The sequence below is a fragment of the Pipistrellus hanaki genome (assembly GCF_964339955.1).
Source record: "Pipistrellus hanaki genome assembly, chromosome: 9".
Taxonomy (NCBI): Eukaryota; Metazoa; Chordata; class Mammalia; order Chiroptera; family Vespertilionidae; genus Pipistrellus; species Pipistrellus hanaki.
The window spans coordinates 80,754,180-80,781,527 of NC_140511.1; the positions used below are offsets into that span (position 1 = coordinate 80,754,180).

At 65.9% G+C, this 27,348-nt stretch overlaps 1 protein-coding gene across 1 annotated transcript in view; it reads left to right on the forward strand.

The window, feature by feature from the left end:
* The window catches only part of LOC311628501 (SH3 and multiple ankyrin repeat domains protein 2-like), a gene marked incomplete at its 3' end in the record, with an annotated part of 63,148 nt that overhangs the window by 14,169 nt on the left and 21,631 nt on the right, over positions 1 to 27,348 (forward strand). Inside the window, exons 3-11 of the mRNA XM_084895717.1 lie at positions 660 to 863; positions 2,177 to 2,248; positions 3,002 to 3,110; positions 4,496 to 4,647; positions 4,814 to 4,981; positions 6,750 to 6,866; positions 9,693 to 9,770; positions 13,968 to 14,034; positions 14,941 to 15,111. Coding sequence (XP_084751843.1) covers positions 660 to 863; positions 2,177 to 2,248; positions 3,002 to 3,110; positions 4,496 to 4,647; positions 4,814 to 4,981; positions 6,750 to 6,866; positions 9,693 to 9,770; positions 13,968 to 14,034; positions 14,941 to 15,111 — 1,138 coding nt within the window. The remainder of the gene's footprint in view (positions 1 to 659; positions 864 to 2,176; positions 2,249 to 3,001; positions 3,111 to 4,495; positions 4,648 to 4,813; positions 4,982 to 6,749; positions 6,867 to 9,692; positions 9,771 to 13,967; positions 14,035 to 14,940; positions 15,112 to 27,348) is intronic.

Consider the following 27,348-nt stretch of genomic DNA (forward strand, 5'->3'; position numbering starts at 1 on the left):
GTGAGTCAGTGATGTGGTTCAGTGGGAGGTCAGCAGTGAGGTCAGCGGTGAGGTCAGTGGTGAGGTCAGTGGTGAGGTCCACGGTGAGGTCAGTGGGAGGTCAGTGGTGAGGTCAGTGATGGGGGTCAGTGGAAGGTCAGTGGTGAGGTCAGTGGTGAGGTCAGTGGGAGGTCAGCGGTGAGGTCAGCGGTGAGGTCAGTGGTGGGGTCAGTGGTGAGGTCCACGGTGAGGTCAGTGGGAGGTCAGTGGTGAGGTCAGTGGTGGGGTCAGTGGTAGGTCAGTGGTGAGGTCAGCGGTGGGGTCAGTGGTGAGGTCAGCGGTGAGGTCAGCGGTGAGGTCAGCGGTGAGGTCAGCGGTGAGGTCAGTGGTGGGGTCAGTGGTGAGGTCAGTGAGGGTCAAGGCCACAGAAACCAGTGTCTCCTTCTCAGCATTTACAGTGACCGGGTATTTCCCCCCCCCCCCCCAGCAATGAGAGGGCCTCGCTGTCCATCCTGAGAAGCTGCAGGGGCGGGGGGCGGGGCCGGGGGCGGGGAGTGGGGGGCGGGGGCGGGGCTGGGGGCCGGGGGGCGGTCTCAGGGAAGCACCTTTGCCATCTGGCCGTGCCCGGGGCCGCTGGGCGGGGGCGGGCGCGGGGTCACCGGCTCCTGTCCTGCCCGCAGAAGTGCCTCCGCTTCGACCCCGACGCCACGGTGTGGGTGGCCAAGCAGCGGGTGCTGTGCTCGCTGAACCAGAGCCTCAAGGACGTGCTCAACTACGGGCTGTTCCAGCCGGCCCGCGCCGGCCGCGCCGGCAAGTTCCTGGACGAGGAGCGGCTGCTGCGCGAGTACCCGCAGCCCGCCGGCCCCGGCGTGCCCGCGCTGGAGGTAGGACGGCCCGAGGCCCCGCCGCGGCGCTGAGGCCCCCGACGGCCCTGCGGCTCGCAGGCTGTTCCCTGCGGATCCGCCGGGCGCCCCCCTCACGGCACCGGGACCCGGAGTCCCCGATGCGGGTCCGCTGGCCGGCCTCCCAGCCCTTCCTGCCCGGCGCCCCCCGGGGTGTGGAGCACCACCTCCTCTCCTCCGCCCCCCGGGTGATGGGGAAGGTGGGGGCGCTCTCGGCCACCCCTGGCCTCCGTGGCGACGTGCTGGGCGGCCACTCCGGTCCCGGCCGCTCTGAGCCCGGTGCTGCTCGGAGGCAGGCGTGTTTGCACGGTGAGGCCGGCGCACGGGTGGCCACACTGCGGCCCTGGCTCCTCGCAGCCGTCCCAGCGCGGCGTGCCCGCGTTCGCTTCCGTGTGGATCGCAGCCCCACGCGAGCCATGGGGCCTGGGGGGGAGCGGGGTCTGCAGCCTCCGGGGCGGGAGGGCCCTGCGGTGGATGCTGTGTGTGGGGTGATCAGAGGCCCCAGCTCCGAACTCAGGCCGCCCACGGGTCAGGCCTCCTAAGCCTGGAGCATCCCCGGGGCGTCTGCCCAAAGGGGGTCAGGGCCCGGAGAGGCAGGGGTGAAGGCAGGGGATCAGGAGGCCGCCCCACACCCACTCCCACTCCCACTCCCACTCCCACACTGCCCTCCCTCTCCTCGGCCTCCACAGACGGGCTGGGCTCCGGCGTGGCCTCCGGTCAGAGGTCCTGCTGGCTGGGCAGGAGGCGTGGCTCTGGGGCAGCCCCCACACAGGCGCCCCCTCCCCACGGAGGCCTCCTCCCCGGGGTCGCTTTGTCTCTTTTCCGCCTCACAGCGCGGCTGCGGGGGCTCCCTGTGCTTTCCGGGCGGTGCTGGGCCCGGTGCAGTGTGGCCAGTTCCGTGGCCGCGGGTGGTGCTGGGCCCGGTGCAGTGTGGCCAGTTCCGTGGCCCCGGGCGGTGCTGGGCCCGGTGCGGTGTGTCAGTTCCGTGGCCCCGGGCGGTGCTGGGCCCGGTGCGGTGTGTCAGTTCCGTGGCCCCGGGCGGTGCTGGGCCCGGTGCGGGGCGGCGGTTCCGTGGCCGCGGGCGGTGCTGGGCCCGGTGCGGTGTGTCAGTTCCGTGGCGCCGGGGGTGCTGGGCCCGGTGTGGGGCGGTGGCTTCGTGGCCGCGGGCGGTGCTGGGCCCGGTGCGGTGTGTCAGTTCCGTGGCGCCGGGGTGTGGGCGCCCCGCTCGGTGGCTGGCGGAGAGGCGGTCCCCTGAGCCGCGGGGAGCGCTCACCATCCTCTCTCCGGCCCGGCAGTTCCGGTACAAGAGGCGGGTGTACGGACAGCGCCCCCCGGACGAGAAGCAGCTGGCCAGGCTGCACAGCAAGGTAGGCAGCCTGGCGGCCCCCGCGCTGTCTGTCTGTCTGTCTGCCGGCGGCCATCACAGTGTCTGTCTGTCTGCTGGCGGCCATCCCGCTGTCTGTCTGTCTGTCTGTCCATCTGCCGGTGGCCATCCCGCTGTCTGTCTGTCTGTCTGTCCATCTGCCGGTGGCCATCCCGCTGTCTGTCTGTCCATCTGCCGGTGGCCATCCCGCTGTCTGTCTGTCTGTCCATCTGCCGGTGGCCATCCCGCTGTCTGTCTGTCCATCTGCCGGTGGCCATCCCGCTGTCTGTCTGTCTGTCCATCTGCCGGTGGCCATCCCGCTGTCTGTCTGTCCATCTGCCGGTGGCCATCCCGCTGTCTGTCTGTCCATCTGCCAGTGGCCATCCCGCTGTCTGTCTGTCTGTCCATCTGCCGGTGGCCATCCCGCTGTCTGTCTGTCTGTCCATCTGCCGGTGGCCATCCCGCTGTCTGTCTGTCTGCGGCATCTTCTCTGAGCTCAGGGCGGCACGGTGGTGGTCCCCGGCTCCCGGCGAGGACAGGACAGGACACGGGCGGTGCCCCGGACAGGCCGGCTGCAGCAGCCTCCGTGGGCTCCGGCTGCGCCTGGGGCCCGGGCAGAGGGCCGCGTGGCCAGCCCGGGTTGGCAGGGCCCGGCGGGGCGGCTCCCTCCCTGGCGGAGGCCGAGGCGCCGTGAGGAGCCCCCGCGGCCTCTGCAGGCGTCTCCCGTGCCGACGCCCTCGCTGTCCGTCTCCCCCAGACCAGCCTGCGGAAGTGCATGGACTACGTGCAGCACCGCTCGGTGGAGAAGATGGTGAAGATGCTGGACCGGGGCCTGGACCCGAACTTCCACGACCTGGACACGGGCGGTAAGCGTGGCAGACGGTGCCCGTCCCGCGTGGGCGGCGTCCACGGCGGGCTTCAGGGCGCTCGCCGCTGTCTCCGGCGTCCGCACGTGCTCGTGCACACCTGCTGACGGAGTGAGCGAGTGAACGAGTGAACGGATGATGCCACGCACGGCGCTGCTGTGTTCGCCAGGGTCGTGCCCCTCCTGCTGGGAGCCGAGCCCCTCCCTCGGGTGGACGAAATGGCCCCGGCTCTCAGGGTGCCTGGTGACATCGGGGCTGGGGTTTCTCCCTTCCTCCCGCCTTCCCTCCTCCCCTCCTCCTCCTCTCCTTCCCGCTTTCCCTCCTTCTCTCTCTCCCTCCATTCCTTTCTCTCTATTGTTAATCCTCACCTGAGGATAGTTTTTCCATTGATTTTTTGAGAGAGAGAGAGAGAGAGGGAGGGAGGGAGGGGGAGAGGGAGTGAAACATCGATGTGAGAGACACACATGGATTGGCTGCCTCCCGCACGGGCCCTGACCGGGACCGGGGATCAAGCCTGCAACTGAGATACGTGCCCTTGACCAGAATCGAACCCGGGACCCTCAGTCTGCAGGTTGGTGCTCTAACCACTGAGCAAAATTGTCCAGAGCTCTTTTTCTTTTTCTTTTTTTTTTTTAAATTCCAAATGAGCACCAGCTGTTATTTAATCTTAGTTTGTCTCCCCCTCTGTTTCCTGGGGTGAGAGTGACCTGCACCACTGGATCGGTGCTGCAGCAGGGTGTGTGTGTGTGTGTGTGGCGCCCTCCTCACGTGGTTACAGTCTCTTTTCTACGATGAGAACTTCCAGAATCTGCTCTCTTAGCAACTCTTTTTATTTTTTAAATGTATTTTATTGTTTTCAGAGAGGAAGGGAGAGGGAGAGAGAAACATCAACGGGTTGCTGCCTCCTGCCCGCCCAACACTGGGGACCAAGCCAGCAACCCGGGCCTGTGCCCTGACCTGGAATCGAACCTGGTTCATAGGTCGACGCTCAACCACTGAGCCATACCGGACCGGCAGCAACTTTCAGAATGCAGCGCCTACACTGGCTGCACACACACACACACACACACACACACACACACACAGGCCCCGGGACCTGCTCCCCGCATGGCACAGCCGGAGGAAGTGTGCGCTCCCGCAGATTGAGGCCCTTCCCGCCCCGGCAGCCTCCAGTGCCCCCGGTGGCTGCGGCCCGGACTGTCTGTCTGTCTGTGTGTCTGCCCCTTGGCCTCAGCCGCTCCAGGCCCATCATGCTGCAGCGGCAGCTCTCCTTCCTCTGTGTCGGGTTACCTCCCGTGTGTGTGTGTGTGTGTGTGTGTGTGTGTGTGTGGGATGCGCTGCTCGGGGTCCCCCAGGGCTGGCTCTGAGGCTGTGCGTCCCCCCAGAGACGCCCCTGACCCTGGCGGCCCAGCTGGACGACTCGGCGGAGGTGATCAAGGCGCTGCGGAACGGCGGGGCGCACCTGGACTTCCGCGCCCGGGACGGGCTGACGGCGCTGCACAAGGCCGCCCGCGCCCGCAACCAGGCGGCCCTCAAGGTGCGGTGGGCCATGGGCCGGGTGCCCTCCCCTCCCCCCCTTACTCACGCCAGCCAGGTGACGGGGGGGGGGGGGGGGGGGGCGGGCGGTCCAGCAGTCCTGCGCCCCCCCCCCCCCCCCCAGGCACGGCCGTGTCCCCGCGGCCAGCCGACCTCCGCTCCCCCAGACCCTCCTGGAGCTGGGCGCGTCCCCCGACTACAAGGACAGCTGCGGCCTCACGCCGCTCTACCACACGGCCATCGTGGGCGGCGACCCCCACTGCTGCGAGCTGCTGCTGCACGAGCGGGCGGCCGTGTGCTGCCGCGACGAGAACGGCTGGCACGAGATCCACCAGGTGCGCCCACATCGCCTCTGGGCCCCTTGGGCAGGGCCCCTCCGGGCGGCCCCGCGGGCAGGTCCCCGGTGGGCAGGGCCCCTCCGGGCGGCCCCGCGGGCAGGTCCCCGGGCAGGTCCCTGGGTGGGAGGGACCCTCCGGGCGGCCCCGCGGGCAGGTCCCCGGTGGGCAGGGCCCCTCTGGGCGGCCCCGCGGGCAGGTCCCCGGTGGGCAGGGCCCCTCTGGGCGGCCCCGCGGGCAGGTCCCCGGTGGGCAGGGCCCCTCCGGGCAGGGCCCGCAGGCAGGTCCCTGGGCGGGCAGGGCCCCTCCGGGCGGCCCCGTGGGCAGGTCCCCGGTGGGCAGGGCCCCTCCGGGCAGGGCCCGCGGGCAGGTCCCTGGGCGGGCAGGGCCCCTCCGGGCGGGGCCCTGCGGGCAGGGTAGCGCCCTCTGCTCCTCCCACACCCGCTCCTCCCACATGAGGCCTGGTTCTTCCTCTCCTCCAGGCCTGAACAGGAGCGGCGCTGACAGGGCAGGGCGCCCGGGGCAGGAGGGAAGGGGCAGGCGGGCTGGTTCCGCTCTGCGATCCGGGGCATCTGGCTTCTGCAATTAAAGTCTGCCCCTCCCCCCCCAGGTAGCACCCCGGGGTGTGGACAGCTCTGTCCCAGCGTATCTGGCTCTGCTTCCTCTCAGGATCCCGGGTGCCCACGCCAGGCCTGCCCACGGGTGCTGCAGGTGGCATGGCCCAGGACACTGGTTTCATTGCCAGGGCCCAGGCACCGCCGCTGGGGTGCCCGCCCCCTGCAGGCTGACTCGGGAAGAGCGGTTTTTTGAGCTCATGTCTGCAAAGGGTCTTAGAAATTGTCACTCAAATGCCCCCAGTTTTTCCTGAAACAGCCTTCCGGCCGGAGATCATCCATAAACGAAGTAGAAAGAAGGAAGTAGTGCCCGGCCGGCGGGGCTCAGGGGCTGAGCATCAGCCTGGGAACCAGGAGTCAGGGCTCGGTTCCAGGTCAGGGCATAGGCCCGGGATGCAGGTTCGGGTCGCCGTGTGGGGCGTGCAGGAGGCCGCCGATCAGTTACTCTCTCTCATCACTGATGTTGCAATCCCTCTCTCCTCCTCCCTGCGAACAATAACATTTATTATTATTTGTTTGTTTTAATAACATTTATTCTAACGAAGAAGGAAGAAGCACCCAGATGCTTCCCCACAATCTGAGAACTTGTGGTTTTAATTGCTGGGTAGTTTCAGGCCTGCCTGCCCCCTCCCGCCCCCGCGCTCCCGCCTGGGCACCGGGGGTTGTGCACTGAGAGGCCAGCTGCTGGGCAGAGGCCGGGTTCTTTCCCACAAACCTTGGTGTGCAGCCGGGACACGTGACTGGCCCACGTGGGGGCCGCGGGGTCAGTGAGTCATAACTTCTCGCTCAGGACAGTTCAGTGAAGAAACTCATGGGGAGCACCTGGCATCCAGTGACTGCACAGTATATGCCCACCGTTATCATTGTCATAGTTACTATTTGGCCACGCCCCGTCACCTTGCTCCTCCCCTCTAGCCACGCCCCCACCACAGCCATCTTCACCATCAGGCCACGCCCCCACCATCAACCTCAGACCACGCCCCATCACAGCCATCACCGCCCTGAGGCCACGCCCCTATCACCTTGAGGTCACGCCCCCATCACCCGCTGGCCTGGGCAGATGCTGCCTCCGCTTACTGCCCCCTGGGGTGGGAGCGGCAGGTGCGGAGCTGGGCCTGTCCTGCGGACCCCGTTGACAGCAGGTCTTGCCTCAGGCCTGCAGGTACGGGCACGTGCAGCACCTGGAGCACCTGCTCTTCTACGGGGCGGACATGGGGGCGCAGAACGCCTCTGGGAACACGGCCCTGCACATCTGCGCCCTCTACAACCAGGTCAGTGTGGCGCACCCACCTTCCACAGCCAGGGCGGGGAGCAGGGACGGTTCCTTGGGCCCCTGGTGCCTGGGCTGGAGGCAGGTCCTGGACATCGCTGTGGGAGGTCCCTCCCCCCCCCGCCCCCCCCCTTCCTTCCTGTTCTCTGACTTCAAGGAACTCGCCTGGAGAGTGGGGTGGGGTGTGGACACGACATGAGCAGTGTGTGTGGAGTGTGGTGTGGACAGGACATGAGCAGTGTGTGTGGGGTGTGGTGTGGACAGGACATGAGCAGTGTGTGTGGGGTGTGGTGTGGACAGGACATGAGCAGTGTGTGTGGGGTGTGGTGTGGACAGGACATGAGCAGTGTGTGTGGGGTGTGGTGTGGACAGGACATGAGCAGTGTGTGTGGGGTGTGGTGTGGACAGGACATGAGCAGTGTGTGTGGGGTGTGGTGTGGACAGGACATGAGCAGTGTGTGTGGGGTGTGGTGTGGACAGGACATGAGCAGTGTGTGTGGGGTGTGGTGTGGACAGGACATGAGCAGTGTGTGTGGGGTGTGGTGTGGACAGGACATGAGCAGTGTGTGTGGGGTGTGGTGTGGACAGGACATGAGCAGTGTGTGTGGGGTGTGGTGTGGACAGGACATGAGCAGTGTGTGTGGGGGTGCTCTGCTCCCTGGAGGAACAGAGGGCGGACCCTGATTAGGGTGACTGCTGGGGGTCCCAAGGGTGTCCTCTGCCACCAACGGTATCTTCCCAGCCCAGTCAGTGCTTCCATCTTTTGGGGTGAAATCTCCAGCCTTTTCCTGAAACCAGGCCCTTTCCCTGCCCAGTCCATGGGCACGCCCCCGCCCAGGCCTTTCCAGCCACTTTGAAATCCCAGTTTGCTTCTAGCTGTCAACTCCTACACATCCTTCAAGACCCCATTCAGGTAGCCCGCCCTCCGTCAAGCCTCCCCTGGACGAGCTCCTCATAGCGCCAGCCGTGGTTCTCGCTGCACAGTGCTTTGCAGGACCGCCCGGTGAACATTGTGACCCCCTGTTCTTCCTGCTGGCACCCCCCCCCCCCCCCGCCTTGGGCCCCTCTTCTCAGGAGCATGAACAGCCGTGGCTCGTGGTGTCCACATGGCCAGGCACCAGGGAGCAGCTCAGCCTGCTGGGCAGGGAGCATCTCAGCGGAGCTTCAGGAAGTATTGGCAGGGCGGGACCTGGCTTCCTGCTTATGGAGGCGACCCCCCTCTCCCCCGCAGTGGGATTTGTGTGCAGCCGGGGCGCTCCCCCCGGGGGACCCTGGCGTCTGCATGGGAGTAGCTGTGTGAGCCTGGGTGCCTTGCCCAGCTGCTCTAGGAAAGCACGCCCCGAGGCTTGGCCGCAGCTGGTAGAACATCTGTGCCAACATGTGCTTCTCACTCCCGCGACCGGAAACAGTGCTCTGTGGTCCCGGGCGGTTTCGCGCATGCTTCATCCTGACACAAGCACCGGAGAAACATGCTTGCTGTCACTGGAAATAATTGTGGCCGCGATGTGCTGGGGCTCTGTTCCAGCCGAAGACGCGCTCAGCAATCTGGGGAAAGGCTGTGTGCAGATCAAAGAGGAGTCCAGAGACGAAAGATAAATTTGAAAGGCATTTGGGGGGGGGGGGTCCGAGGAGCTTTAGCTAAAGGAGCTAAGTTCTTGTCTCAGGACCCCTTGCTTTTTATTAACACAATTTGTCCTAGGACAAGGTGGAGACATACACTTCGAGGGGTAGGGTTCCGTACAGAAGCAGTGTCAGATTGGGGAATTGCCTTCAGCTGCTCAGGCGTTTGGCCAACAGGAGGCAATAACTAGACAGAGATGCCCTGAGCTGTCTGGCAGCAACAATCATCCTATTCAGGTTTGGGGGAAGTGCCTTTTAGCCATCCCAACAGGTGATTACTCATGTGACTCAGCCCTTGTTGAGCCCCCAAGTTCCATCCACCTTTTGGTGAAACTCTTGGAATTGTGACACGCTGGAACTGGCTCCCGGCAAAGGTGGTCTCTGAGCGTGGGGTGGTGCCACGGACAGAGGCACGGCGTTTCTGCCGTCCGCAGCCTGTGATGGGCGGGCTCGGTGGGACCCATGTCCCTGCTCAGGTCTGTCCTGCCTCTTGGCCGAGGGCTCCAGGACCCAGAGCTGGCCGGGCTCTCAGGAAAGCCCTGCTCCAGGCACCTTAAGTTAGAGGAGGGGTCCGCGAACCCTCTCTGCAGAGGCCACAGGGACAGGGCCACGGGGCCACGGCCACGCCGCTCTGCCGCTGAGGAGGGCAGCCACAGACTGCACTAGATGACTGTATGGCTGTGTGCCAGTAAAACTTTATTTACAAAGCAGGCAGCGGCCCGCTTGAGCCTGTAGGCCTTCGTTTGCACACCCCCTCCTGGGCATCGAGCCCACCACCTGGGCATGTGATCTGGATAGGAATCGAACTGTGACCTCCTGGTTCCTAGGCTGGTGCTCACCCACTGAGCAACACCGGCCGGGCGTGTTTCACCTCTGATGAGTTTCATGCACACGCACCGGACTGCAGAGTGCAGCCTTAAAAATGGGCCCCTGTGTGGCCCAGGGTGCATATACCTTAAACTTTTATAGCTTCTGTCAAGTTGTCCCAAGTGTGTGTAGCAGTTAAACTTCAACCGGTAGCATTGGGTGTGGGCGTGCGGGGGGGTCACCCTGGTCCTGGTCGCGCGGAGGGAGGAACCCGCCCTCTCTCTAACGGTGTGTGCGTTTCTCCGCATTCTCGGGAGGGAGCTTCTGCAGCCGGGGCGGGACCTGCCGCGGTGGCTCCCGAGGAATCTGTCCGTCACCCCCGTGTCCCATGTGCCTGCAGGACAGCTGTGCGCGGGTGCTGCTGTTCCGGGGCGGCGACAAGGAGCTGAAGAACTACAACAGCCAGACCCCCTTCCAGGTGAGAAGAGCCCTCCCGGGACACCGCACAGACGGGGCGGGGGGGGGGGGGGTTCCGTGGGTCTCTGAGCATCGCGTGTGTTTGACGTGAGGCCGGCTGGCTCGTGGGGGATGTCACCTGCGTTGGGAGCTGTGCCCGGCGCCTCTGTGTCCCTGGGTCCCAGGGCCGGGCGGCTCCCAGAGCTCCTTCCTTCCTACCAGTGAAACTTCTAGGCTGGCCAGTGTGGCTCAGTGGATAGAGCGTAGGCCTGCAGGCCGAAGGGTCCTGGGTTCCATTCCCGGTCAGGGCACATGTCTGATTTGCAGGCTCCATCCCCAGGAGGCAACCGATCCATGATTCTCTCTCATCACAGATGTTTCTAATTCTCCCTTGCCTTTCCTCTCTGACATCAATTAAACATATCAAAACACAACACAAAAAAAAAACACGTGGCTCCTCACCCAGAGGCAGTGCCGTGGTGCCATGGTAGGGCAGGTGCTCTGGGGCGTGGACACGGCACAGAGTCGGCACCGCGGAAACCGGGGGGCGGGTAATCTTGGCCTAGACACGGCTGAACCGGACTGTGTGGCAGGTGAGCTGTGCCACGCCTCCCTGGCCGAGCATCAGTGACTAAACTCAGATGGAAAGAAATCAGGACAGGTCCCTGGATTTTGCTGTTTGGACATGGGAGGCGGCCAGCCAGTGTGGCTCAGTGGTTGAGCATTAACCTAGGAACCAGAAGGTCACGGCTCCGTTCCCAGTCAGGGCATAAGCCCCTGTTGTGGACTCAATCCCCAGTAGGGGGCATGCAGGAGGCAGCCAATTCATGATTCTCTCATCATTGATGTTCCTCTCTCTCTCTCTCTCTCTCTCTCTCTCTCTCTCTCTCTCTCATCATTGATGTTTCTCTCTCTCCCTGTCCCTTCTTTGAAATCAATAAAAGTATGTTTTATTTTTAAAAAATAATTCTTAATGTTGAAAGTTTAAGTTTAAAAAATTTGGCTCTAGAAATGTCAGTCCTGGTACTGTTGATATTTGGCTCTGTGGACGAATGAGTTTGCCGGTCACTGGCTTAGCACGATGCTCTCCAGTCCCTCCGTGCTGTCTCAGAGGGTAAGAGAGCCTCCTTCTTCCTGTTGCGTGGTCTCCCCAGCACGAATGTGCCATGGAAATGGGGCGAAGCCCTGAGGAGCCGCGGACTGCGGTTGGGGTGTATGTGGGGGTGTGTGGGGTGGAGCAGCAGCTGCACCGAGTGGGGGTGGGGTTGGCTATAGAAATGCCCGTCGGGGTGGACGGCATCAGGAAGGGACAACTGGACTCCATCTTAAAGAACCTCTTCACGGGTACCCCTGCCCCTCAGCATCGTCCCCGGTGGACTCCTACTCACCCTTCAAAGCCCCAGGTCCTCTGCAGGGGCGTCCTGTGGCCTCTGGCTCCCGTGTGACTCGACCTGTACCTTTTCTGTATCATGTTGGAGTGGGCGGCTCCTGCGCCAGTTCCCCCGATGTGCTGGGAAGAGGCTGCGCCGTCCCACCTTCCTGTGCCCAGTCTCTGCCTCGCGGGTCCGTGGGAAGGCGCTGTGGCTGGGCAGAGGCTGGACACACAGCTCCCTGTAATTTCTCACTCCGGCCACTGGGTGGCAGTGTTGGCGCGGGCCAGCGGGGGCTGAGGGGGCGGCTGAGGAGGGTGGAGGGAGTTTGCAGAGACCTGAGCCCTCCATAGATCACCAGCCGGAAGGAGGAGACACACTCCTGCTCGGTCGCCTGGGTGTCACACGGGAGCCTCAGATGCCAGGCGCTGACCGCCGACATCGATTTGTCCCGGCGCCGGGGCTGGGGGCGGGCAGGTGCCGGCCGCTCCATCTCCAACGAGGACAGTGGTCACCGGGTCCTGGCATGTGGCTGCCTCCTCCCGGGCCTCACACAGACTCTGTGCTGGAGGGAGACAGACAGGTGAGGGGAGAGGCAGGGAGTCAGAGAGGAGGAGACAGAGATGGAGAGAGATGGGGAGACAGAGAGACAGGGAGACAGATGGAGAGAGAGAGATGGAGGGACAGAGAGATAGGGAGACAGAGTTAGGGAGACACTGAGAGATAGGGAGAAAAGAGAGATGGGGAGACAGAGAGAGATGAAGAGAGAGATGGGGAGACAGAGATGGAGAGAGACAGGGAGACAGAGATGGGGAGACAGAGATAGAGAGAGATGGGGGGACATAGAGATAGGGAAACAGAGACAGGGAGACATTGAGGGATAGGGAGAAAAGAGAGACGGGGAGACAGAGAGATGGGGGGGAGGGGGAGAGGCTGAGAACACGCTGGTCTCCATTGCAGCTTCATGGAGGTCTAGCGACGTGACCTTGTGGAGTGTGGTGTAAGATGGGGATTCACGTGTATCACTATCACAGGGGATCACCCTCCAGGCGAGCTGCCTGTGCCCCGCCCCCCGCCGCTGTCCCACGCCGGCTGCTGACGACCTTTCCCGCTGGAACGTGGGAGCCACGCAGCCCTGGGCGCCCTGACCCGGGAGCTGGCCTGTGGCTGGGAGCTCAGCCCAGAGCCCCTCCGAGGGCCCGAGCGGCCATCCCGGGCGGACGGAGGAGCCTGCAGCCGCCGAGAGGCCGCCCAGGGTCAGCGCGGCCGTCCAGGGCGGACGGGGGAGCCTGCAGCCGCCCAGAGGCCGCCCAGGCTCAGCGTCCCAGGACGGGACAGCGCAGGGCCCCCCGCCCCCGGCTGCCCAGCTGAGCCTTGCCCTGGGGTCATCGGGCACCAGGCCTGGCAGCGCACAGGGAGATGGAGGCAAAGGGGGGCCGAGGGGAGTGGGGGGAGGGGGAAGGGGCCCTCCCTCCACGGAGCCAGGTGTCTGTAAACTCCCAGGGGCCTCGTCCGCCGGCTCCGGCGTCCGCTGTTTAGTTAGCGCTGTGAGGATGAGCCCGGAGGGGCAGCTTGGGGACGGCGTTTGTTCCAGACACAGCGGCCGGCTGTGCCCATCCAGCCCGTGGGCCGTCGGGGGAGACTCCGTCCAGGCCGGGGGCGGGGGGGGGGGGGAAGGAGGGCGCTGGGGGCCGCCAGTGCTGCCAGCTGGGGCTGCGGCTGGGGTGCGGCCCGGGAGGCCTCCTGGGTGGTCTCTGAGGGATGTGCCTCCTGTCCAGGGTTCGGGGAGGTTCAGATGGTTTCTACATTGGATCTTCCCGGACACTGGTCCTCGATTGCACGCCAGGCTGCAGCCCTGTGGTCCTGGTGCCCCGGGGTCCTGGTCCCACGGGGTCCTGGCTCCACAGGGTCCTGGCCCCACAGGATCCTGGTTTCACGGGGTCCTGGTTCCATGGGGTCCCGGTTCCATGGAGTCCGGGTTCCACGGGGTCCTGGTCCCATGGGGTCCCGGTTCCACGGGGCCCGGGTTTTATGGGGTCCTGGTCCCAGGGGGTCCTGGTCCCATGGGGTCCCGGTTCAATGGGGTCCTGGTCCCAGGGGGTCCTGGTTCCATGGGGTCCTGGTCCCATGGGGTCCTGGTCCCATGGGGTCCTGGTTCCATGGGGTCCCGGTTCAATGGGGTCCTGGTCCCATGGGGTCCTGGTTCCATGGGGTCCTGGTCCCATGGGGTCCCGGTTCCATGGGGTCCTGGTCCCATGGGGTCCCGGTTCAATGGGGTCCTGGTCCCATGGGGTCCTGGTTCCATGGGGTTCTGGTTCCCCGGGAGGAGGGGGAGTCAGGGCTCCCAAGGGCTACCTCGGCCGGGTCCTGGGAGAACAGGGTCGGGCCAGTGAGCTGCCCGGTCAGTCCCTGCCCTGGCGTGCGCGGGCGACCCTGTTCTCGGTTGTCGTTATGGTCTCTCCGTCTGTCTCGGTCGGCGCCGCGGCTGGTGCTGAAGGGTGTTGCTAAGGGCGTGGGCGGCGTGTGCGCCTGCTCACACGTGCGGCCGATTCGGCGGCAGCAGCAGCGGCAGGCACAGCTGGCAGTCTGTTGGCATCGAGGTGTCTGCGCAGGGACCCGGGTCCATGGGAACAGACACCAGCCTGTTCATTGTGGCTTCAGGACCAGACATGAGCCCTGACCGGAATCGAACCCGGTACCCTTCAGTCTGCAGGCCGACGCTCTACCCACTGAGCCAACTGGCCAGGGCTTTTTTATTTTATTTTATTTTTTTTTAAGGCCCCAATCGGCTCCTTGGCTGTCGCTGCGCAGGGGCCAGTCTTGGGCCGTAACGCCTTCCTCTCCTGCAGGTGGCGATCATCGCGGGCAACTTCGAGCTGGCGGAGTACATCAGGAGCCACAAGGAGACAGACGTGGGTGCGTGGGGCCAGGGGGGCTGGCGGGCGTGGGCGGACCCCCCGCCCTCCTCCTCAGACGGGCTGAGTCTGAGCTTAGCCACGCGGCAGAGAGCGGAGAGGCGATGCCCCCTGCCTGTGCCGGGGCCACCTCGTGGCCCGTCGGGCTCGGGGACCCACGAGTCAGAGCAGGAAGTGGGCGAAGTGGCCTCAGGATGGGCCGGACCCCGACGGGTTCACTAGAAGGTTCTGCCACACACCCGCCTCCACAGACCCCGGTTCCCAGCGTGGGGCCAGGCCCACAGGGGGCCACGTGACGTGTAAGGGGGGCCACATGACGTGTAAGGGGGGCCACGTGACGTGTAAGGGGGGCCACATGACGTGTAAGGGGGGCCACGTGACGTGTAAGGGGGCAACGCGAGAACGTGTCCCTCACAGGGAGCTTTGCATGTCTGTGGTCCTAGGGCCTCACGTATAGCATATAAGCACACGTGGTGACATGTGTGTGCATTCCAGGTCTCTATGGTGTGTTTCCAAGCTTTATTTGCTATTTTTCCTGACACTTCCTATTATTATTATTTTTAAACAGTTTCTTAGTGATTCCTCCCTCAGGACCTCGCTGTCCTTGGTTCTGATTTTTCTCCTTCGTGGAGGCCCTGCTCTTGGGAATCTTGTTTGGACCAAGTTCACGGCCCTTCAGGCTTCCTCACGGGAACAGGGGTTCGCTTTTTGAATAGTAGGAATTATGGGGGCGCATCAGGATTTGAGAGACACTTAGGTGGGCGGGACCAGAAAAGGCGGGGACCGCTGACCGACACGGAGAGGCGGCGACTGGGTGAGGCCAGATGGGCCGGGGGCACCCCTCCGCCCTCCTGGGCACCGTCCCCCCGGTGCCGCCCGCCGCCCGCTGACCCCCGCTCCCTTCCAGTGCCCCTCATGCCAACCAGGAGGACCGTCTCCGGGGCACCTCCTCCCTCCCGCTGCCCCGCCGGCAGCTGGGCCCCGCCCTGCATCGCGGAGGAGCCGGCTGGCCTGTGTCCGCCGGCCCCGGGCCTGCACAGGAGCCGCAGCGGGGAGCAGGCCCCCTGGACCGGCAGCGGTGAGCGTCTGCGATGGGTGGCACCATCCCATCGAGGGGGGGCTCCCGGCGCCCGGAGAGGTAGCGGGTGCGCTGTGTGTCCCTGCCTGCGCCCCTCGCCCTGCTGTCAGTGTCGGGGGCGGCGAGGCCTCGGCCTGGCTGTCCGGTCTGTGCCGTGCGGTGTGGCTGGTCCCCCCGCCTCTGGGAGCTGCCCGGCCGAGCATCTTCTCCCCCCGCGGCTGCATGAGCCCTCCTGGGAGCCGGCCCGAGCCGTGGCTCCGAGACCAGCCAGGCCACGCCATGGCGGGCAGCACCTCCGTGGGGCGCTGCAGAGCCACATGCGCATGTCTGCAAAGGGATTCAGCAGGTGCAGTGGCTCCGAGCCCCGCCACCTCCCCGGCCCGAGAGAGCAGGACAGGACGCGGCGTCTGGCCTCAGAGCGCCGCCGCCGCCCGGGCCCCAGCACGGGCCCTGTGGATCCGGGGCCACCCTCACTGTCCTTGCTCAGCCCCTCCTTGAGTGGGGCGCCCCCCGTGGGGGGAGGCGGGACGTGGCTCCCTTCCCTGGCCCCGGAAAGGAGCTGAGCAACTGGGCACTGTGGCCCCGGCCTCCAGCCCTGCCCTGGACCCCCCGTCCTCGCCAGCCCCCCTCAAGCTCAGGCCCCGCCTCTGACCTGTCCCCCGCGAACACCACCTCCAGCGCCGCCAGGCCACGCGGGGCGCCGAGGGGGCTTGGGAGCGCAGGACGGGCGGCTCCTGGCTGGTCTCTCCCATTTGGGGGGTAAGCAGCTTTCCACCAGGAGGCCGACACGCCTTCCCCAGCAGAGGGCTCGGCTGAGGACAGAGGTAAGACCTGCTGGCTGCGGGCACCTTAGTGGCACAGAGACAGGACACAGTGTAGCTACGACTCGCCTTCTGGTCCCCTGACGGGCACCCGCAGGCTGCTGTGATCTCCACGGGCCTTTTATTTGCCCACGGGGAGCAGGTGGCGGGTCAGTGAACACCCACGTTTATCCCCCGCCGCCGCCGCCCGCCGGCCGCTGAGGTCAGAGCCCGGTCTCAGGAGCTGTGCTTGGCTGCTGCAGGCGGAGGCCCCCACCCCAGGCTGGGGCCGCCGCGTCCCTGCGGTCACGGGGAGGTTAGCGGCGGTGCCGGCAGGTAAGCCCTGGGATAACCCAGGTTCCCTCCACTGTGTTTGTGGTTGTGTTTGTGCCGGCTTCGGGGGCGGGGCAGGCAGATGGCCGCGATGACATGGGCTGCTCCTCCTCAGCCGGGCGAGGTCGGTGTCCGCGCCTGTCCTTCCGCGCGTCTGTCCTCGCGGCTACACCCCCCCCCCCCCCCCCCCCCCCCCCGTGCGCTCCCTGAGCCGGTGTGAGCCGGTGTGAGCCGGGGTCCGATGAGCCCGCGGAGGGCGCTTGGTTACCGTTGCTAGGCTTCGGGACGGCGCCGGTAATTATGCTTCGGAGACCGGGCTGGTGCGTGGAGGGGGTGGTGCTTTCACACGGATTTCTCAATGCAAGGGGGCGGGTGGCGTGCGTGCGTGTGTGTGTGTGTGTGTGTGTGTGTGCGTGTGCATGCGTGTTTATGGGAAGAGAGGTGCACCACGCCGCGCGGAGGGCGGTGTGTTTGGGAAGCTGCTGTGGGGAGGGAAACGGATCCGATCGACAGGGGCTGCTGACCGGGACGCGGGCACTGGCTGGAGGCAGACACGGCTCCTTTGTGTTCGCGGGGACGGCCCGCAGTCCCAGGCCCGGCCCTGAGCCGTGTCCTCTCGGCAGATCGGCTGATCTGGGCCTGCACCGCCCGGGCCCTCTGTGTGCGCCCGGCCGCCGGGCTGGGGTTCGGCTGGAGGGAGGCAGGCACCACACCGCTCTGGTCCACGTTTTCAACGCTGGAGCCCTGGCCGGTGTGGCTCAGTGGATAGAGCTGCGTTCTGTCCAAGGGCACGCACCTGGACCTGGCCGGACGTGTGCAGGAGGCAGCAGACACGTGCTTCTCTCCCATCGACGCTCCTCTGTCTCCCCCTCCCCCTCCCGCTCTCTAAAAACCCGGGGAGTATCCGGGGTGAGGAGTAACACACAGGACGGCGGGCGGAGGGCACGGGTGGCCCTGCAGACCAGCTGCACACGGCCCTCCCCGCCGCCTCGCCGGCACCCGCGCTGTGGGTGCTGATGTGGCCGTTCTGATGGGTGTGAGGTGCCCCTCCCCCCATTGTCCCTTCAGCTGATGGCAGGCCTGGACCCGCCGTGGACACGAGCCGCCCGGGGGTGCCAGGCCCCCCAAGGGACGAGCCACCGTGGGGGGGGTCTGTGCATCCTCGGGGCTCACGGGAGTGTCCCCGTGTGTCCTGCTTGGGTCTCAGCCATGTCTGCTCCCCGGTTCTCTGCACCCCACCCTGTTTCTGGGGCGTCCCTGTCCCAACTTCCCCTCCCCACCCGCCCCGGCCTGGATGCTCACCTCCCACCTCTCACAGCGGCGGGCCAGGCTCCTGCCTCCCTCCCCAGAGCCGGGGCTGCTGGCCGAGGGCCGCACGGGGCGGGGGGCTGAAAGGGCGGACACTGTTCCCTGCCGGGGGCCGGAGTCCGGGTCGGGCTCTAGCAGGTTGGGTCTGGTGACGGCCCCTCCGATGCACTTCTGCTCTCACGTGGCGGAGACAGGGCCAGCGGCCATTGCTGCTTCTTGCATTGGGCCCACCCCCGTGGCCTCCGAGGGCTGCACCCCCCGATACTAGCTCGGTGGGATCAGGGGTTTTTTTTGTGTGTGTGTGTGTGTGTTTTTTAAAGTGTTTCTTTTTTCCTAACATTCTTTAACATTATAAGATAGTTTATTTTCTTTCCCCCCCTTTTAAAAAATAAATATATTTTATTGATTTTTTACAGAAAGCAGGAGAGAGGGCTAGAGAGCTAGAAACGTCAATGAGAGAGAAACATCGACCAGCTGCCTCTTGCACACTCCCTACCGGGGATGTGCCCGCAACCAAGGTACATGCCCTTGACCGGAATCGAACATGGGATCTTTCAGTCTGCAGGCAGATGCTTTATCCCCTGATCCATACCGGCCAGGGCTGTTTTTATTGGTTTCAGAGAGGAAGGGAGAAGGAGCAAGAGAACATCGATGACAAGAGAGAATCATTGATTGGTTGCCTACCGTGTGCTCCCCATGGGGATCCAGCCCACAACCCGGGCCTGTGCCCTGACCGGGAATTGAACCCTGATCTCCTGGTTCCTAGGTCCACGCTCAGCCCTTGAGCCAGGCTGCTGGGTGCCTCCTCTTCCCTTGGATGCCTGTCCTGCTGGGTGAGGCCCTCGCTCACTGCCCTCAGGGGCCTGCTCTCGGGAACCTCCCCCCAGGCCCTGGGGGAGGACTGACCCGTCACATTCCTGGTGTGGGTGCCGGGTGCTCTCAGAGGAGGCTGGTGTGTGAGGGGCGCCCGCCTGCCCGCGGCCCCGGGGACCCCAAACCGCGTCTCTGCTGGCCCCGCCCGGGAAGCAGCGCTGGTGTGGGGGCTGGTGGGCGAGCCCAGGGGAAAAGGGACCCCCCCGAGGACCCCCAGTTTCACGGCGTGTGTCCGGGTGACCCCAGCGTCCAGGGCACCCGCAGAGGACGCCCTTGGCCGGCCGAGGCTCCAGGCCTCCGTGGCCCAGGCTGGGCCCAGCTGTGCGCCCGGCACCGGGCAGGTGGCCGAGCTCCTGGGGAGGCAGCACCCAGAGTGTGCCCTCGCTCCCCTGGGTCTGGCCCCTCAACCCCTCTGCTTTCCATCTCTGCTGCCTGTGCCCCGGGGTGTGGGCATCCGGCTCTCCTGGGCCCTGCTCAGGCCCCTCGTCTGATGTGACACTCGCCTTTGGCGGCTCCTGGGGAGCAGCCCTGCCCTCCTTCCGAGCTGGGGGTTGGGGGTCCTCGCCTGAGCCAGGACCACGTGCAGGTGGCCTGCCGCTCTGAGCCGCAGGGAGGGCCTGGGTGAGAGCGGCCGGCTCTGAGCTGCTGTCAGGGATGGATTGCACAGGAGCTTGGTGTTTTTCTCACCCATTTTCATCTAAAACACCTGCTCTCCACCAAGGAAGGGTTTTGATGAGAATCTGATTGGAACCGTGTTTGTTTGGGTTCCGGGCGGTGGGGCTGGGATTTCCTCTTGGTCTGGAGGCGGGAGGTCCAGCCCGCCCGCCGGCTGGTTTATCTCCGAGAAGGAGGGCAGTGGCATTTCCGTGCTAACAACGCCGAGGCCCGAGCTCCGCCTGGCTGCCTGTGAGAGCCGGGCCCCCAGCACCTCTGACAGGACGGCGGGGAGGGCGCGCGGGCGGGCGGAGGGCCGGCTTCCGTGTGAGGGGACGAGGGGCTCGGGGAGGGCTTTTGTCAGAACCCACTTCCGTGGTGGGCTCTCGAACCCGGGGCCTGATGGCAGCGCCGGCGGTGTCTGCCCTCGGACCCTCAGAGTTCGGGCGCGGAGCACGTCGGTGCTCCCTCACGCCAGCCCACGTGCAGCCAGAGGCTGAGGCGCCGCGGGTCTCCCCGGCGTTCCGGGAGAGGGCGGGCTCGGGCTCCCGGGGGTAGGGGGGTGGGAACGAAGGGGAATCCTGCAATGACTCACACTCCGTGCGCTCAGGAGCGCCCACCTCCCGCGAGAACAGGCAGACAGCTCCTGAGGCTGTTCATTCACGACCTGATCCCGCGTGGCTGGCACCCAGCAGGCACTCGTACTTGTTGGAGGAATGAAGCAGAGGAAGGATGGATGGATGGATGGTGGGTGGATGGACAGATGGGGGGTGTTTGGTGGGATGGAGGGAAGGGAGGAGGGAGATGCTGTGTGCCACACTCAGCACGGCCAGGGGTGACCCTGTGGGGGCGAGTGTGAAGGATTAAAGCAGACAGGCAAGGGAGGAGAGCTGGGGCTCCGAGAGCCGCTGCCCGCTGATCAGAGAGACAGTACCACAGCCTGCAGGCCGCGTGCTTATTTTATAGCCGATCCCCGGGGCAGAGGAAGGGCAGGTCACAACGTGCTCTCAGGTTTCGAGTCCACTCAATCACACGCACCTGGTCCGGCTTTGTTTAGCTGCTGCACCTCCCGCAGCCCACGTCACTCAGCCACGTCACTCAGCCACACCACCCAGCCACGTCACTCAGCCACGTCACCCAGCCACGTCACTCAGCCACGTGGGCCCACAGGTTCGGACCATCAGGTCAGGCTCACAGCCGCAGCCTTTGGCTGTCACTGTGCTGGGACCTGCCTGTGGCTTTGCCACGAGCGGACCGTGCCCTCTCCTTAGTCTTGGGCTGGAACCTGTCCCAACGCCGTGGCCGGCGCCACAAAGCTGTTGATTGAGCCGGATACCGATCGGCTAGACGCAGCTTCTCCCCGCATTACGACGAGGAAGGAGAGGGGCTCAGGGGCAGGACGCAGGCCCGAGGCGGGCGGTTCATGGCCGGCGGCTCAGTCCGCCCCTCGGCCTCTCCCTGGGCGGGCGGGGTGGGCGCCAGGTCCCCTCCGGGCGGGACGGTGAGCACAGGACAGGCACCGAGGCTCCCGGAGCCTCCGCAGTCGCCGCCTCCTGGGGGACTGACTGGCTGGGACTCATGTCAGCATTCTCCCTTCACCGCTAACAAGGGCCGCTGGGACTTCCGTGTGCTCTGAGCTGGCGTGTTTACCGTCCTTCGTGTGTGTGGCATTTCCACGCCGAGCGGGCGGACCGGTCTTCCCGGAAATCGCACAGAGAATGCCGCCTGCGCCCCTTCCCAGGAGACCCCGCCACCCCACCCCCAAATTCCTGTTTACCGTCCGACCGACCGTGACCTTATTAGGAGCTGAGCTAGCTGCGGAGCTAATTAGTTCAGTTAAAATTAGCTGCCGTGGGGGTGGGGGCGGGGGAGGGCCCTGCCCATCTGCTCGTCTGAGAGGCCGGAGCCGCAGCCACGGACCCCAGGCACGCGGCCGAGGAGGCGGCGGAGGGCGGGCTGCCGCCAGCAGCCAGGGGACCGAGGGGCCCCTGGAGCCGGGACAGGGCTCCTCTGGCCCAGATGGCGAGGGTCCGTCCCCGCGGCCCGGGCCCCCAGGACAGCAATCAGAGGTCACGCCCTCGGAAGGTCACCCCTCCTTCACCGGGGAGTGGATGCCTGCCCAGGGGTCACCCACTCGGGCACAGCCGGGTGGGAGGGGCCGTTGGGAGGAGACCGCGGCCTGCCACACTGCCCAGACTCCGCTGGGGAGCCTCTGGCCACAGGGGAGCCCTGCCCCGGCCATACGGCTTCCCCGTGGGCACATCTGCCCGGTGCCGGCTGTCTGGCCGGGCCGCAGGGACGCAGCCGCACCCGGGCCCTCTCCAGCCTCTCCCAGGCCTCTCCCCGGCCTGCAGTCACGGGAATCACGTGATTCACTCACGGCCCCGCTTGACCCTCTCTCTCTTCGTCGCTGAGATTCCATTTCTTCCTGGAGCAGGTCCCCTCCCCCGGCCGCAGGCCTCTGGGTGCCGTCTTGGTGGGTGATTCAGGGCCTCTGTGTGTCCTGGGGGCCAGGTCAGCGCCCCCCTGGACGCCCATCGGCTGCCAGGCCCACGCCTCGGCTGTTACTGCCGTCCCTCCTCGGGGGTGGGGGTCGGGGAGGAGCTGACCAGCCCCGCCCCGGGAGCTCACAGACTCCGTGAGAAATGTCAGGCTGATGGGAGGTCAGGAGGGGCTGGCTACCCCAGTGGGCCCCGGGGGCCTGGCAGAGTGTGGGCCTGACCCCCTGCTCCGGTGTGCACGCACGCTGATTCACACCTGGTGGTCTTGCCTTTTTAAAAAATATTTTTATTGATTTTGAGAGAGGGGGATGGAGAGAGGAACACCGTCGATTGGCTGCTTCCTGCACCAAAGCTTCCTGCTTCCTCCCCCACCCCCCTTCCCAGCACAGGGGATGGAGCCCACAGCCCGGGGGGCCTGTGCCCTGACCGGGAGTCGAACCAGCGACCTCTTGGTTCCTGGGTTGATGCTCGGCCACGGAGTCGTACCGGCTGGCCGGGCTGGTCTTGCTTTTTTCTGGGCCTCGTTCCTCGGTTGGAACGCACACTCCCGATTTCTCTCTCCGGAAAGGAATCGTTTCACGGAAGAGAGTATGTGGCTGCCATCCCGGTCATCCCCCTGAAATGGGAAACACACTACAGCCCAGCGGAGACGGAGCAGCTGGGGTTTATTCCAGGGTGTGCCCCGCTGGCCTCGTTGGGAAAACGGGGTGCTGGTGGGCCATTGAGGCAGAGGATGGAGGAGCTGTCGCCGCCGCCGGGAGGTGCTCCATCCGGAGACGGGACTGCTGCCGGCGGTGTGGGCGGGCGTGCTGTGGGCACGGGGTGGGGTGGGGGGCACAGATAGCTATGGCACCACAACGGTGGACCCCTTTCGCGTACTGTGTGGTTCCGGGTTCCGGTTCTGGGTTCCAGTTCAGGGTTCGGGTGCTGGAAAAGGCCGCACACAAATGGAAGAGACTAGAAAAGCATCAGTTTGAGAATATCGGGGGCCAGGCAGGAGCCCAGGAGAGGACGACCGCCCGCTCTGGCTTTGCCATCGCTTTCATTAAGAGGATGGGATACACCCACGTCCCTCAGGCAGGAGATTCCAGTAACAGCCAACCGTGAGACTGACGGGTGGAGGCTGCTTCAGCCACCACCGTCTCCATCACACAGTGAGGGACTAGCCCTGAGCTTTCAGAGCTGCTAAGGTCGACCAGCCTTCCGATTCCCGTCCACACCTCTCTGCTAGCGAGACAAGGATCGGCTTCCGCACACGGGGGGCGGGAGGGGTGGGGCCTGTCCCGGTGGCTGTCCGCTGCCCGCTCTGCCCTTGGGGTGAGGTCCTCCCTGGAGGGGTGTTTTCCTGGAGGTGGAAACTAATAGAATCCACGCTGCCGGCGGCTGGAAGGATCCATTCGGAGGTTAAACCGGCCACCAAGGCGCAATTAGCTCCAGATCTGCTAGGAGGCGGGAGCGAGGCGGTCCTGGCCTGGCACTGCCCAGGTTCCCGCAGCGAGCACCACGCCCTGAGGGGGCATCGCGTGCCCCTGCCCGCGCGTCCAGCCTCCTGGGCGCGGGGAAGCCGGGGGTTGGCTCCTCTGGTTGAAAGAAACCGCCTCCATGTCCGCAGGCCTCCCCGCGAGGCTGCGAGGACGGCCCCGGCCTCCGGGCTTGTGTGGTCCCAGGCCCCTCGCTCCCGCCTCTGGCTGCTCTGACCCTCACCTTCTCCCCCAGGCTCCCCTGCTGCCTCTGTGCACGGAGGAGCTGGCTGCTAGATAGCGTGTGCGTGCGCATGTGCGTGTGTGAGTGCATGTGTGCACGTGCACGTGTGTGTGCATGTGCGTGAGTGCAGGTGTGTGATGGGGGCTTTCCTAGCTTAATGCATGTTTCTGTGCCCATGACTTTCACCGTGAATAGCTGAGCAGCTCATGTCAGACCCAACTCTCCTGCTGATAATAGTCACAAACCCTGCCTGGCCGGCATGGCTCAAGGGCTGAGCATCGGCCTCTGAACCAGGAGGTCACGGTTCGGTGCCGGTCCGGGCACAGGCCCGGGTTGCGGACTACATTCCCAGTGTGGGGCGTGCAGGAGGCAGCCGATACGTGATGCTCTCTCATCATGGATGTTTCTATCTCCCTCCCTCTCCCTTCCTCTGGGAAATCAACAAAAACATATTTAAGTTAATAACAGATTCTGGGTAAAATGTATAAAAATAGCAACGATAGCTGCTTAACGGCCCTCCCGGCCACACGAGGCGGACAGGCTGGAGGTGGGGACCGGCGACAGGAAGGGAGCGAGGGCCGGCCGAGCGGGACTCCACAGGCCCCGCCCCCGCGCCCCTGCCCCCCCAGCAGACGCCCCCAGCTTTGCTCAGTGAACCCCGCATCGAGCCGCGCCGCGTCTCTAGACGGCGTGTTATTTATAAACGTGATTCACTGCGCAGTCACTGCCATGGGGACGCGCTGCTGGCTGACGGCTAAGGAGCCGCGGGCGGGCGGGTGGGCGGGCAGGTCCGGTCGGGGCCCCCCCGCTCCCCGGGATCTGCCTCCATTCCGGGCAAGACCCGGCCTCCCTCACCGTCCCCGGTTCGGTTCGGTTCCGAAGGCATAGGCTGGCGTGGCCGGGCCACCGAGACCCGCTGGCTCTGCTGCTCCTCCGGTGCCCGCGGCTCGGGGTGACGGGCGGGCGCACACAGGGTGACGGGCGGGCGCACACGGGGTGACGGGCGGGCGCACACGGGGTGACGGGCGGGCGCACACGGGGTGACGGGCGGGCGCACACGGGGTGACGGGCGGGCGCACACGGGGTGTGCTGAGACGGAAACTGCCCAGGCTGCCAGCTCCCTGTCTCCACCGGAGCACCTGCCCCCCCCACCCCACCCCCTTTCTCAGCAGGAGCCGGCGCCCTTACCCCGCCTCGGCCTGGCCTCAGGGGGCGGAGGAGGCACCCCCAGCTGGAACCCAGGGCCCGGCCTCCCCACTCCCGCAGCCGGGGCCTTGGTGGCATCGGGGTCCGCTCCGTCTGGTTTTTACATTCTATTTATTTTTGTTTTTTATCCTCAGCCGAGGGTATTTTCTCACTGATTCTTTTAGAGAGAGCGGACGGGAGAGGGGGAGAGAGAGAAACATCCGTGTGAGAGAAGCACATCGGTGGGCTGCTCCTGGGGCCAGGGTGGAGCCTGCAGCCGAGTCCGTGCTCTTGACCGGATGGAACCCGGGACCCTTTGTTCTGCAGGCCGACCTCTATCCACTGAGCCACACCAGCCAGGGCCGCTCTGTCTCATTGACGCGGGAAAAGAAGGTCCCGAAGGCTGTGTGTGTGTGTGTGTGTGTGTGTGGATCCCCGGTGCCCGGGCCTGGGAGGGGGTGACCAGCTGGGGTCCCACCACATGTGGCTGCTCCGTGAGGCCGGGCCGGCAGGGCGAGTGGCCTGTGGAGCCGGCAGGTCCCCGGGCAGAGGGGGGAGGTGGCAGGAGCGGGCGGAGAAGTGAGGGGCTGTGGGAGCCGGGGACCAGTCCGAGGACCAGTCCGAGGGGACCAGCCGGGGGCCCGATAGCACCTCGCACCCCACACAGTCGACGCTGGGGCTCCCCCCTCCACTGGCTCGTTCACTCATCCGTTCATCCATGCCGGAGCTGCAGGGAGCACCTAGTTTGCAGGGGGAGGAGGGGGAGGGAGAGGGGGGCTCTGGGCCTCCCACAGCCTCAAGCAGCCGGACGGCTCCTGGCCCAGGAAACGCGCCACGGCCAGACGGCCCCCAGGGAGCCCGGAGAAGGGCCTGTCCAGCAGCTGGCAAGCCAGGCAGACTTCCTGGAGGAGGCGACGTGTCCGGGCACCTGGGAGGGCTGACTGTGGTCATGGAGCCAGTGGAGAGGCCAGCTTGCTGCCACTTAGGGACGTTTTTCGAGTTGCCGTGTGCATCTAGCGATGCCGACACCCACACAGCACGCGACCCCTTACCACAGCGGGGACGCCACCCTCCCGCCTCCCACGAGGTGGCACCCTGCAGTCCCTGGTGGACCGATGAGGAAACCTAAGCACAGGGAGATGCCGTGGCCACAGGGCCACAGGGCCACAGGCCACGGGGCTGGGAGGGGCCAGGCCTCGACCCGGAAGTTGAACGCCCCACCCCTTTGTGTTTCGCATACGCCTCAGGTGACCCCACCACCAACGCTGGGAATGAGCTGGGTTATTCCCATTTTCCAGATGGGAAAACTGAGGGCCGGGTGCCTGAGCCACCAAAGGCCACCGAGGGAGTCAGACAGAGCCAGCCCCGGGTCTGCTGGGCTCCCACGCCCTCACCCCCCTCCCGCCCCGCCGCCCCGGACCGGAGCAGCCGGGAGGGGGGGGGCTGTCTCGGGCCCACAGACCCTCCGCGGCACCTGGCACTCCCTCCCCCGGACGGAGCCTGGAACGCTCTGCTGTGGGAAGAGCCGTTTTTGTACCAGAGACGGATTATTTTCAGCCTGTTGTCAGGCGGTTGTCAAAAGACGCGGCAAATAAAGGGCTGAGCGTGAGGGGGGGAGCGCCAGCCGCACGGGCCTGGGGGCTGGGAGCCCGCGCCCACGTCTCATTTCCCTGCTCATTTGTGTGTGTGTCGCTCCTGTTTCTCACCAGGGGCTGGCTGGGGCTGGGCACGGGGGGCTGAAGGCCGGGCTTGGAGGCCGACCGTGTGGGGTGACTTGGGGGACCCTCTTCCTTCCTGGCAAGCCCCTCACTGGGGCCTCCGGCTCTCCGTTCCTCCTGCGTCTGGGCCCCTGGAACAGCCCCGGGGAGGGGCGAGGGGGGAGCAGGGCAGGAGACCTGGTGAGCTAGCAGGGGGACCGGGTCCCCACCCAGCATCCAACCCCCCTCCCCTGGCCTCCCCGCTGCCAGCTCGGACCCCGTTCCCTCCCCCTCCCCCTCTGGACCGGGACCAGCCTCACCTCTGCCCGGGCGCATGGCCCGCGGTGTCCGGCCGCCGCCACCGGCCCTCGAAGGGCCCGGGAGGAGCTGAGGGTGTCGGGCTGGGACCGCGATGGGGAGCCCGTCCTCGGTGGGGAGGGCGGTGGCCGTCACCGGTCCCAGGGCCGCCGCTTCCCCGTGCCCGTCGGCAGCGGGGCTGTCGGGACGGTGGGGCTCCGTGGGCTTCGCCTGTCCCCCCGCCGTCTGCGCTCATCTCCCGCCGCTCACCGCCGCGCCGCCAGGGAACGGGAGCAGCGAGCTCCGTGGTCTCGGGAGGGCGTCCAGAGACAGAGGGGGCGGGGAGCATCTCCAGCCTCCCACGCCCCCGGGGTTCCCTGGGCCTTGGCGTGTTCTCGGGGCTCATGCGCTCGCGCGCACACACACGCACACACACACACACACACACACACACACACACACACGCACACACACCCCCCCCCCCGAGAGGAGCTCCCTGCATTGGCCGCAGCTGTCCCAGCCGGGCGGGCGGCCTGAGGCACGCCCCCCACGTCCCCCACGCCCCGGCCGGCAGGCTCCCAGTTTGCTGCCATTGCTGGAGCACCCGAGCACTGGGAGGGGCGCAGGGAGCACGGCCGTGTCCCGGGCACGTGTCCTGGGGGGCTGTGCTGGGACTGACCTCTGACCTCTGACCCTGAGGAGGGGACGCGGACGGGTCACGGCTGAGGATAATGTGCCCAGCGGTCAGCGTGCAGGCACCGCTTAGCGCTGCGGGGCTCCGGGCTGGGTGCCGGGGCGAGGGGCCCCTGGGCGGTGGGAGGTGCGGAGATCTGGATGCGGCTGATGCGGGTGCAGGCAGGGGGGCTTCTCCACACGGCCGGGCCA